The sequence below is a fragment of the Oryctolagus cuniculus genome, chromosome 17, assembly GCF_964237555.1.
Source record: "Oryctolagus cuniculus chromosome 17, mOryCun1.1, whole genome shotgun sequence".
Taxonomy (NCBI): domain Eukaryota; kingdom Metazoa; phylum Chordata; class Mammalia; order Lagomorpha; family Leporidae; genus Oryctolagus; species Oryctolagus cuniculus.
In genome coordinates, this window is record NC_091448.1 from 60,607,900 (window position 1) to 60,620,804 (window position 12,905).

Genomic DNA, 12,905 nt, shown 5'->3' on the forward strand with positions numbered 1-12,905 from the left:
CATCAGACCAAGGACTTAGGACTGTTGAGAGGAGAAGATTGAGCTGAGTTTTGAAGAGAGTTAACAAGAGGAATTAGTAAAAATGTGCTGTTGCAGACATAGGAATCCCTGCACGTGGGTAATAGAAGTTTGACCCACTGAAGGTACTCTTCTTATCCCCTGGAGACATTCACATTTAAATTTGCCTGAATTAATTTAAATTTAAAATTCGGTTCTTTGCTCACACTAGCCACATTTCAAGTGCTCAGTAGCTGCTACTGCTGGCTACCATATTAGACTGCTCAGATATAGAACATTTCTTCAATTGCAGAAAGGATCAGGCTGCTTTGGGTAGTTCAGTCTAGTGGAAGCAGAGAGCTCTGGCACTGTGGTGAGAGAAAAATAAAGCCAAGATTTGAGTGCTGAGCAAAAGAGTATAAACTGTATCCTTCAAGCAGTGGTTGGCCCTTAGAATGATTGTAAATGGAGAAGTGATGTGAGCCTGTGTGTTTTAGCTAGATTCTTCCAAAATAGCACCAGGGATTGCGTCTCTCTATTAGAGGAAAGAGAACAACCTGAGGTGGTTGCTATTATTACTATTATAGACTAAGCAGTAGAAAAAGAGGAGGGGCAAGGTAGAATGGAGGGAAAGAGTTTGAGTCTTAGAGGCCATTTGAACTTGGGACTTGAGGAGGGAGACCCTGCTGGTGGTTGAATGGTGACTGATGAAGTCGCTCAGTGAGAGAACATGGGAGCAAGGCTTTGGAGTAGAAAAGTGCTGAATTAATCAAGTTCAGGCTCAGCATTTTTTTTTAAGGTTTACTTATTTACTCAAAAGTCAGTTACACAGAGGAGAGGCAGAGAGAGAGAGAGAGAGAGAGAGAGGGAGAGGTCTTCCATCCGCTGGTTCACTCCCCAGATGGCTACAACGGCCAGAGCTGCGCCGATCTGAAGCCAGGAGCCAGGAGCTTCTTCCAGGTCTCCCACATGAGTGCAGGGGCCCAAGGACTTGGGCCATCTTCTGCTTTCCCAGGCCATAGCAGAGAGCTGGATCAGAAGAGGGGCATCCAGGACTAGAACTGGTGCCCATATAGGATGCTGGCACTTCAGCCAGGGCTTTAACCTGCACCACAGCGCTGGCCCCCAGGCACAGCATGTTGTCTGTACAAGTGAACACGGGTTTTGAGCTTGTTAGAAGGAACTAGCCTTGGGGTAAAAATTGAAGAGGACTGGTTACTGGACACATGGTTGTTAGAAGTAGAGTTAGAGTGGTCACTAGGGTAAGGATACAGAGTGGATGGCCCAGGGTGGCACCCAGGGGAATTCTGTACCCTCCATCTCCTCCTCTTCAAGGGGCAAGTGTGAAATTTGTACCCACAAAAGAGAATAGGAATGAAACCCCGGGAAGTAGAATGAAAAATAAGAGAGAATGGAGTCATTGGATGAAGGCAAAGATTGTCAAGACAGAATAATCCGTGGTGCTTATGTGGCAGAGAATGGAAGCCCCTGAGGGTGGAGGAAATGTCTGTTGGATGTGGTAGTTGGGAGTTGTTGGTGAGCTCAATAAAGGCCATTCTGGGGGCCACAGACCACCAGCCGCCTGCAGTGTCAGCATTCCATATAGGCACTGGTTCAAGTCCCAGCTGCTCCATTTCTGATCTAGTGCTCTGCTATGGCCTGGGAAAGCAATAGAAGATGGCCCAAGTCCTTGAGCCCCTGCACCTGCATGGGAGCCCTGAAAAGAAGCTCCTGGCTTTGGATCGGCGCAGCTCTGGCCATTGTGGCCATTTGAGAAGTGAACCAGTGGATGGAAGCCATCTCTCTCTCTCTCTCTCTCTCTCTCTCTCTCTCTCTCTGCTTCTCTGTAACTCTGCCTTTCAAATAAAATTAAGGAAAAGACATTCTGTTGAAGGATTGAAAGCAGAAAGAGGATTATGATGGGTTAAGTGGTCTACAGAAAGTGAGGATTGAGTCAATGAGGACTGATAATGTAGAAAATCAGTGTTAAGAAGTGAGAAGAGAGTGATCAGAGAGGGCTCTAGGGATTTCACATGAGAGAAAATGTAACCTGTTGATGGGCAGACAGGGTGGTGGGGGAAGCCACAGCAGGAGGAGAGGATGTGAGGGGAGTTTATTAGAGCCCTTGAGGAGGTGGGGGAGAAAAGACTGTAGAATGTCTCACTCAGATGAAAAAGGAGGACCAGGATGCAGATAGCTTTATAAGTAGCAGAGGAAGAAATTGAGAAAGCCCGTGCCTAAACAAAAGATATGGTGAAGTTAGATATTTGGAATCACATTTCAACTTGATTACTTTTTAATTTTGTGGGTTCTGGAAAATTACCTGACCATCTGAGTTTTGTCAGAGTAGGGCTGACACATGGGAAACTCTGAAAAGAGCCTAACCCATGGTTGATGCTCAGTCATGTTAGTCCTTCCATCTTCTATTCTCTTTATTACCTTTTTGAATAAAAATCTCTTCAAAAAGTGGCAAGATTTTGGGGGTGGGTGTTGTGGCATAGCAGAGTGAGCTACCACTTGAGATGCCTGCACATCATATCAGAGTCCTGGTTTGAATCCTGGCTTCTCCACTTCTGATTCAGTTTCCTGCTGATGCATCCTAGGAGGCAGCAGATAGCTCAAGGCTTGGGCCTCTGCCGCTCATGTGAGAGACCCGGATGGAGTTCTGGGCTCCTGGTGTTGGCCTGGCCCAGCCCTGGCTGTTGTGGGCATTTGAGGAATGAATCAGCAAGTGGAAGATCCCTCCCTCTGTCTCTGTCATTCTGCCTTTCAAGTAAATAAACACATATTTCAAAAAGTGTTTAAAAGTTTTATGTTATGTATGTGTCACACACGCTAGAGTAGAAAGGTGATTTGAGAGAGGATCAGCAGCAGTGAGTTAGGTATTTAAGACTTGAAGAGCATTATGTGGCAGTTTTCCTTTTCCTAAAAAAGCCAGTGATGCCACAGGGTGTTAGGGACTTAAACACAACAAATTGTGAAGTTAATTGTTTCAGAAAATCATTGTGTAATACTGCATTCCATTAGAGTTTTCACTAGAGTCCTTGAACTAGGCCAATACCAAAAGACACATAGCCAGTGACATACTCTTCTGTAACACGGATTGCCTATTTGTCTAAATATATTGTTTGCTTTTTTTTCTTTCCTATCCTCTCTCTCCCAAGCAAACCAATTCCATCCCCTAACAAAACAAAATCGAAAGGAACATATCTATACCTGTAAGGTTTTCTAAATCTTTCTGTGAGTGTAAATAACATTCTGAAGTTCGGGTAGCCTATTTGATTTTGTCTTCTCTTACACACAGATGGTCTTTTTGGTTTCCTGTTTGCAGTGTTTTCTTCATTGTCGATTTAAAACTTTTTTTATGTGTGTAGGATGTCATTAAAGTTTCTGGACATTTCCGATATTTAGTGTCTATTTTCTAGACCATGAGCTGAGGGAGGGGGACTGGGATGGTAAAAATGCAACCTTCCAGAATCTTGAGGAGAGGCAGAAATGTGCATATGATAGATGCTATGATGTAATTTAATGTGTCATTTTTGGAAAACATCTTGGAAGTATTTGTGAACATTTTTAAACTGTGCTTTTCTGAAGGAATGATTTTCCAAAGAGAATTTTTGAAATCTTTGATGGACCTGAACTTTATTCCCAGTTTTATGAAACAAAACATTCTTTAGTTGAGTGACTATTTGTACTTGCATTAGGCCAGTTTTAATTTTATTTTGTTAATTTTAGTCCCTTCCAGATATGCAGCATATTCAGGAAGAAAACTTATCTTCCCCACCATTGGGTCCTCCCAACTATCTACAAGTGTCCAAAGATTCTGCCAGTACTAGTAGCAAGAACTCTTCTTGTGACACGGATGACTTTGTTTTGGTTCCACACAACATCTCGTCAGACCACTCATGTGAGAATCTTTTCTACTTATACACATTATATTTGTTAATTTACTAAACTAGCACTTTTTAAAATTTTTTATATCACACTTTCTTGTGTAGGGCACCTTTTCAAATGGGCATTTTATTTAGTTTTAATTATCAGAATTTTACACCTACTTTCTGAAATCTGCTCAATCATGTTTTATTTAAAACAATAATTTTGCATTCTGAAGTTACATAAAAAGCTTTATTTGAAATAATCTCAAATTCTATTTGTATTCAAACAGAAAGAAAGAAAGAAGCTAACATGAACCTGGAATTAGGAGAGAAGCCAGAACTCAGTCCCAAGCACTGTGAAATGGAATGTGGCCATCTTAACTGCCATGCTAAATCCCCACCCTCCATTCACTTTTTGAAGCCCCTTGATATAATTTAATTTCAGCTTGATAAATCCGACAAAAATAGTTGAGAGATTTTGATGTAATCCCAGTGATTCTGTAGACTTATTCATATTCAGAGACAGTCAAGATCTCTAGTGTTAAATTGTCCAAACAAGATTGTTTCTCCATGTTTGTAGGACTTTTAAAAATGTGTCTCTATACATTTTTATATTTTTCTACATTAAAAGCACTCCTATCTTTTTGTTTTTATTCTAGTTACCTATGTGTTTTTGTGCTGCTGTAAATTTTTCAAAGTTGTTCCTATCCAGGTCTTTGTGCTGCCAAACCCCATGGTCAGTTCTCAGTCTTTGTCTTCTTGATGTCTCCATGGCATATGTTATAGTTGGCCACACTCTTTATTTTTAATTTCTAAAATGTTATTGTGAGTTATATCCTATATATAAGATATTTAAAACATCTGTAGAGTTTAAAAATAATATGTAACAAAGACCTCCTGAGACCCCTCCTGATTTTCTTATCTTTTTTGTCTGGTGTTCCATCTTTTGGTCTTATTGCTCTACTTTTAGGAGATTTCTGTGATGTTTTCTTGGTAATTTTTTCAAAGAACATAATTACAACATTGTGGGCTGGCTTTTGGCATAGTAGTTAAGATGCTCCTTGGAATGCCTGCATCACATATTGGAGTTCCTGAGTTCTAGTATTGGATACATTCCCATTCCAGCTTAGGAATAATGTGCTCCCTGGGAGATAGCAGGTGATAGCTCATAGCTGGGTCTCTGCCACACACAGAGGGGACCCTCATCAAGCTCCCAGCTCCTGGCTTCAAAGTGGCCTAGTTTCAGTTGTTGTGGGCATTTGGAGAATTAACCAGTAGATGGGAGATCTTTGTCTATCTGCCTTGTTTATTTTTTTCTGTCTTTCAAATAAATAAAATAAATAAATATTTGAAAAAATAGTCTATTAGGACCATTAATCAGTGTTGGCACTGTGGCATAGTGGGCTAAGCCTCCACCTGCAGTGCTGGCATATGGGATACCCGGCTGCTTCATTTCAGATCCAGCTGCCTGCTAATGCACCTGAGAAAGCAGTGAGGATGGCCCAAGTGCTTGGGCCCCTGCACCCATGTGGGAGACATGGAAGAAGCTTCTGGCTCCTGGCTTTGGATGGGCTCAACTCTAGTCATTGCTGCCAATTGGGTAGTGAAACAGCAGATAGAAGACCTCTCTCTCTCTCTGACTCTCCTTCTATTTCTGTGTAACTCTGACTTTCAAATAAATAAATAAATAAATCTTGAAAAAATTGTTGTAAAGTTAAAAAAGTATTTATTTGAAAGGCAGAGAGAAAAAGAGAGATCCAAGCAGTGTCTTCACTGCTGTTTCAAATGCCCACTTGGGCTTTATTTTTCTTTCTAGAACTGGGAGACACTTCATTCAATAAAATTGAATAAGTGTTCTAATGAGCCAAGCAGAGAGGTTTTTTTTGTTTTCTTTTTAAAAAGAAAAGGAGTTACACAGAAAGCGGAGAGGCAGAGAGAGAAAGAGAGATCTTCTATCTGCTGGTTTGCTCCCCAGTTGGCTGCAACGGCTGGAGCTGTACCAATCCAAAACTAGGAGCCAGGAGCTTCTTCCTGGTTTCCCACGTGGGTGCAAGGACTTGGGCCATCTTCTGCTTCCCAGGCCATAGCAGAGAGCTAGATTGGAAGTGGAGCAGCCAGGACTTGAACCAGCACCCATATGGGATGCTAGCACTGCAGGCGGTGGCTTTACCCGCTATGCCACAGTGCCGGCCCCAAGAAGGGTGTTTTTTTAAGAAAGAAAAAGCCTGAAGAAAGTCCAAACAGGTATCTAAAAGGGAATATCATTTCAAAGTTATTTTTCCTTATAAGGTGGGAATGAGGAGACAGAAAAATAGGAAAGCAATTGATTGGTTAACATCAGGTTATTTTAGGTTACTTTTTTGTGAAAGGATTAGGTAACTTCATTATAGTGCCAATTGAAACTGAACCATTTGGAAAATTTGTTCTCTCTCTAATGATTCTTGGAAAATAAGATGAGCAGTTTAGTTGCAGCTTGTTAATGTTAACAAGTGACTCCATTTTTTCTTAAGCCTGTTCTCTTGGAACCTGTTTAGTCTAAAACAGTGAACTCCTATATTTTTTGTTTAACTTTTTTCTATTGAGTTTTTCATTTATGCTGTCATGTTTTTAAATTTTCAGAGTTCTTTCTTTCCTTACTCTGAATATTGTTCTTATTTCAAGGTGCAATATTTTGTTTTGTTATATGATCATAATTAAAAATGAAGAATTTAAAAATTTTGTAAGTTCTGTATAGGTGGGGCTTATTGTCAATAAGCCTCTACACTAGGTTCTATGGGTGGGGCATTTATTTAGACTGTTTTCTTTTTGGAGGGCCACTCCAAAGAAGACTGATCAGGTCTTCTGCCTAAAGAGTATAACCTGGCACTGTTTTGAAGAAGTTTGGAGATCTCAGTAGTCAATGTAAGGTTTTACTTACTCTCCACCACCAGCCTTTTTTCACTGTTGGAGTACCCTCGCCATTCATTCTTAGTGTTCTACCATCTAGAGACCTTGTTTTCCTCTGTCCCGAATATAAACATCCATTGTTTAAAGATCCTCTCCTCAACTCTATGTAAACAGGACTGTCTGCATAGAATTGAGAAGAGGAAATGAAATACTGTCCTTTTAAAAAATTCTGTATTTTGAAAAATTTTATTGTATATACTTGAATATACAATAAAAGATACATATATAGTAACAAGATAAGTATATATAATAAAATGGCTACTATGGTGAAACTAATTCACATATCCATTGTCTCACATAGTTATCCATTTTTCCCCACGTGGCATGAGCAGCTATAATCTTATCTAGCAAAAGTCTTGAAGACAAGTACACAAATGGGATGAACATTATGGTGCAGCAGGTTAAGCCACCACTTGGGACACCCACATCCTTTATCAGAGTGCTTGTTGAAGTCCTGGCACCTCTGCTTCTGATCCAGCTTCTTGCTAATGCACCCTTGGAGGCAACATATGATGGTTCAATTAGCTGGGTCCCTGACACTCACGTGGGAGACCTGGAAGGAGTCCTGGTCTCCCGCCTTAGTCCTGGCCCAGGTCTGGCTGTTGTGAGCATTTGGAACATGAACTAGCAGGTAGAAGATATCTCTCTCTCTTGCTCTACCTTTCAAGTAGATGAAAATAAATGCATAAGCATTTAAAAATAAAAACTGTATTCTTACTGCTTCTAAATAGACTTTCAAACAATCCTCTTTTTAATTCTACCTTAAATGCCACTTTGAGAATTATATGGTGCTACTAATTACTCAATATTTTGGGGCTGTGTGCTATAAATTGGTTTACTTCTAGGACTAATGGCTGGCTAAGGATTCTGTCTTCTTGGGTCTATTTGGTCAAATACTCCTTGTCCATCAATTTTCTAACTTTCAGATTTTTTATAGCTGTGGAATTTTCTGTTCTTTCACCCTGTGAACTTAGTTTGTTCTCTTTGCTCATCTCTCCTCTTTCCCTATATTTTCAAAATAACAATATAGTATCAAAATAGCGATACAAATACCACGTAAAATGAGACTGTTAAAAACTGCTTTTAAAATACTTTGTGAATCTTGTGGTTCTTAGGATACTCTCATTAGGAATATGCAGTAAACGATTTGAGTTTTAAGGTCACTTGAAATAATTTCCTTTTGATGATTAAACTACCAAATTGATACATAACCAGTTAGGTTCCTTTACTTTGTTTTACTTTTGGTTTTCAGGAAATTTTTTTTCTTTTTCTGATTTCATTTTCTTTTATAATTATGTATAATTCCAGACTTAAAGTTTAAGACAGAATATACTTAGTAAAACCTAGCTTCTATCCTTGCCTCCTCTACTCTGTTTCTTCCATTCTCCTATAGGCAGCTATTTAATGTCTTTATAATAGACTCTGTCCTTACCGTGATTTGATACCTGTCAGCCAGTAGCACAGTGTGGTGACTGTAGTTCATAATAATGTATATTAACTGTATACTCCAAGTATAAAGAAATGAGAAAGAAATGGAAATGCTGATTACCTGGCTTGATCAGTTCTGCTGTATACATGTTGAAATACTGCATTATATCCCATACAATTGTACAAGTATTACATATTAATAAAAGTAGAAGCCAAAGTGTAAGTAGCCCCCGCTTACCCCACTACTCTTTGATCCCTTACCCCGATTTATGTTCTGTTATACTTCCATCGTATATGACATTATTATATGTGTTTTTGTACTACTAGAATGTAAGCTTCATGAGATGTGCCAAGTAAATGCATTTCTGGATTCCTATTTAGGGGTATTCAAAGGGATATTTGTGATTTTTTCCCCCTTTTGAATATAGGTTAGTAGCATAGTTTATTTATTTATTTATTTATCTTTTTTTTTTTTTTTTTTTTTTGACAGGTAGAGTTAGACAGTGAGAGAGAGAGCTAGAGAGAAAGGTCTTCCTTCCATTGGTTCACCCCCCAAATGGCCTCTATGGCTGGCGTGCTGCGCTGATCCGAAGCCAGGAGCCAGGTGCAGGGCCCAAGCACCTGGGCCACCCTCCACTGCCTTCCTGGGCCACAGCAGAGAGCTGGACTGGAAGAGGAGCAACCGGGACAGAATCTGGGCCCCAACCGGGACTAGAACCTGGAGTACTGCCGCTGCAGGCAGAGGATTAGCCTAGTGAGCCAGGGCGCCGGCCAGCATAGTTTATATTTATTTATTTTTTATTTTTTGCCAGGAAGAGTTAGCAAGAGAGAGAGAGAGGAAAGTCTTACTTCTGTTGGTTCACCCTCCAAATGGCTGCTACGGCCAGCGCTGTGCCGATCTGAGGCCAGGAGCCAGGTGCTTCCTCCTGGTCTCCCATGCAGGTGCAGGGCCCAAGCACCTGGGCCATCCTCCACGGCCTTCCCGGGCCACAGCAGAGAGCTGGACTGGAAGAGGAGCAACCGGGACAGAATCTGGGCCCCAACCAGGACTAGAACCTGGGGTGCCAGCGCCGCAGGTGGAGGATTAGCCAAGTGAGCCGCAGCGCCGGCCCAATTTTTAAAGTTTATATTATTTGATTAACATTGCTATTATACTTTAATAAAGGTATATTAATGATTCCTTTACAGGTGTTTAAAATTACAGAGGACAATATGATATAGTGACGCAACAGTGATAGAGATAGGAGTCCCCTGAGATCTGAGCTGTGTTCTGCTCCCTTACAGTTAACCCAGGGGTGGATGAAGATGACTGTGGCATGTGCTGAGTTTTTCCAAAAACTCATGCAAGTGCTGAGGGAATGTAATGCAGAGGCATTAGATTACATTAAACTTTGTTATATATAATTAGTTCTGGTTTTATATATGTACTGTATGGGTGGTCTGCAAAAAATTCAAGGAAAACGTGTATTATGAAAACATTATGCATGGATTCCAAAAATTATTGTACCAAAAGAAACTAACCTTTTAATTCCATTTTTCCACAAACTTTTTGAAGTATCCTTACATGCAAAAGTGTTCAGTAAAAGCTACAGAGCTTATGTGTGCAATGAAATTAGCACAACCCTCTAAACTTTCGGGGTGTGTGGCCCGGTGGTAAGCCATACTTGAGATGCTTGAATCTCATGCTGTGGTGCCTGGGTTTGAGTCCTGCCTTTGCTTCCAATCCAACTTTCTGCAAGTGAGCGCTCTAGGAGACAGCGGGTGATGGCTCAAGTACTTGGGTCCTTAATACTGTTACAGAAAGCTGGATTGGAGAAATCCCCTTCAAACAGGCACTAGAGGCTGGGTGGAGGATCAGCAGAACCAGTTTATTAACGTCGATGTGCCCAGTGGAACCTTTTCCCAAAACTGGGCATCTGATGCAGGTTTCTTAAAATATTTCTGGGTTTTTCAGAATGCATTAACAGTTACAGTCTTGGTGGGCTTCGTTACAGCCTTAGGACTCAGGACCACTGATGAGGAACTTCAGGTCACACTCATGGAAACTTGATGAGGGCGGAGAGGAGGGCTGCAGAAAACTGAGATTAGGATACCTACCCCGACATACCAGCACCTACAGGGGACAGATTTAGATGACTGCCCAAACAAGCCAGCACCTATGGGGAACTGGAACAGGGGTTACAGTAAATAGAGATTAGGACATCTGCCCTCCTCAAGAGTCTTGTCTCTCCCGTCTCTGGTCACAGCCTAACTTCCTCTTCAGACTGTGTTCCGGGCTCTAGACTTTGACCTGATTTAGCCCTGGCTGTGACAGGGATTTGAGGAGAGGACCAGTGAATCTCTCTCTCTCTCTCTCTTTGTTTTTCTTGTACTCTGCCATTTAAATAACATTGAAATTGAAAATTAAAGAACTGGAAAATACAAATAAGTTATTCCAAAGACTTAAAAAAATAACCTTTTGCCAGTGAGAAATGAAAAGAAACCTGATAAAAATGGTAGCACAGATTTGTGTGTGTTACACGATGAAGAAGATACATAAATTTTGCAATAAGATGTCACTTGACCTTGAAGAAGGCTCAGGTGTTCTTACAGAAGTGCTAGCACTGGAAGAGCTGCAGGCTGTGTATGCAGCTGGGTGCAGGCTTCTATTCTTTCTCATGGACGCAACTGCAGCATAAGCAGACAGGAAATGCATGCATGCTGTGTCAGGGTGTTTCCTAATAATAATGTCAGAACAAGTTTGCATTTTTTAAAGCAGGTGGTGTGGTGGGACTAATTATATTATTTTTCTCCTTTAGATGATATGCCCTCTGGAACTGCTGGAAGACGTGCTTCCAATGAGTTCTTGGTGTGTGGATGGTATGTGTATATAAAATCTATAAACAATTCTTCATATTTTGGTATTTTGAGTTAAGGCTATAGAAGTTTTTATTGTTGATTTAATATCTGTAGTTACATAATTTCTCATTAAAAATTATTAATAAAACATATAATCTATCTTAACTTTGAAAAAACAATTCTTATTTAATTTATTTGATAGACAGACACATTTAATTTATTTAAGAGACAGACCAATAGAGAGGGAGCAAGAGAGAGCGAGCGTGCATGTGCACTCACCTGACAGCTCGTTCTCCAAATGCCTGCTGGGGCCAGGGCCAGGCTGAGGCTGAAGCTGGTTTCTAGGAGCTTGATCCAGGTCTCCCATGTGAGTGGCAAGGGCCAGCTATTAGAAGCATTAATGCCGCCCTCCAGAGCGTGTGCACTAGCAGGAAGCTGGAATTAGGAGCCAGAGTCAGGAGTCAAACCTGGGGACTCCAGTAGGAGACACTGGTGTCTTAATTGCCGAGGCAAATGCCTGCCTCTTCCTGGTTTCTTTGTGTATACTTGGTGAACTCTTTTTGAAAATTGGGCATTTGACAAAACAGCTACCTCTCCCATTCTTATGTACTGGCTGTGTGCAGGGGAAGACTAAACATCTATCATGGTGCTTACAGGTTATGGGATCCATCAGACCATTCCTGGAAAGTGTCTTCTTTGGGAATGTATCTTTGCTTTTATTCAGATAAACACAGGTGCTTCTGAGTGTTTTAATTTCCTGTTCTCAGAAAGTTGCAAGTCTGTTACATTCCTCTGTCCTTAATCTCTTGCTCCCCCTGGTGCCTGCCATCAGAAATCCAGAGTCTGCTATTAACCAGTTCAGAGCTGTTTTCCTTGGCCTCTAGTCTGGTTTCCAGACTGTGTCACTATTCCATTCCTGCTGTGAGCCAAGCAGTACAGAAACTGGTTCCTCGAGCAGACCTTACTAGAATGCTGATACAAGGTTGGGTGGATTCCTTTGGTCCCAAGGGAAGAGGAAGGAATTCGGTGCTGTTCTCCTGACCCTGCCTTGCTGAGCCTGATGAGAAGAGGGGTTAGGGTAAACAAAAAGTGAACTTCCTTTCCCACCTTGGCGCCATCTCTCCTCTTACGCATTTCCTTATGCCTGGGTTACAGTTCCTTAACTAGTAGTTCCTAGTTCACAGAAAAATATTTTGGTACACATAAATTGCTTTTAAATCAGTATTTCCATGAGCAAACAAGGACCTATGACTTGTTAGTCTTGTGTCTTGCTTACATCATATTTTTCATTCTTTTAAACATGAGATAGGGCGTGGGCATCATGGTGCAGCAGGTAAGCTGCTATTTGGGACATCCATGTCCCATATCAGAGTGCTGGGGTTCAAATTCTAGCTCCACTTCCAGTCCAGCTTCTTGCTGTGCACACTGTTGGAGGCAGCAGGGGGTTTCAACCACCCATGTGAGAATCACAGGTGAAGTTCTGGGCTCCTGTCTCAGCCTTGGCTTTGTAGGTATACGTGGGGTGAACCAGTAGATGGAAGAGGATCTCTGTCTCTTTGTTTCTCTGTCAGTCTGCCTTTCAAATTGAAAGAAAAAAGAGTTTTTGCAAAGTTTGGAGAAAAGTAAAATATGGATAAAAGATATGGTCATTACCTGTATACTCATTCCTTTAACTCTGTTAAATCCTAACATTTTTGCCTTTTAACTGTTTGTTTGAAAGGCAGAGTTGCAGAGAGAGAAGGAGAGACAGAGAGAGAGGTCTTTCATCCACTGGTTCATTCCCAAATGGCCACAAAGGCCAGGGCTGGGCCAGGCCGTAGC

The 12,905-nt window shown here is 41.2% G+C and overlaps 1 protein-coding gene across 3 annotated transcripts in view; it reads left to right on the plus strand.

The window, feature by feature from the left end:
• The window catches only part of ULK2 (unc-51 like autophagy activating kinase 2), an 83,374-nt gene that overhangs the window by 38,560 nt on the left and 31,909 nt on the right, over nucleotides 1-12,905 (plus strand). For all 3 annotated transcript variants that reach the window (XM_008270670.4, XM_002718949.5, XM_051824434.2), the window contains 2 exons: nucleotides 3,733-3,904; nucleotides 11,045-11,105. In XM_008270670.4, the coding sequence (XP_008268892.1) occupies nucleotides 3,733-3,904; nucleotides 11,045-11,105 (233 nt within the window). The remainder of the gene's footprint in view (nucleotides 1-3,732; nucleotides 3,905-11,044; nucleotides 11,106-12,905) is intronic.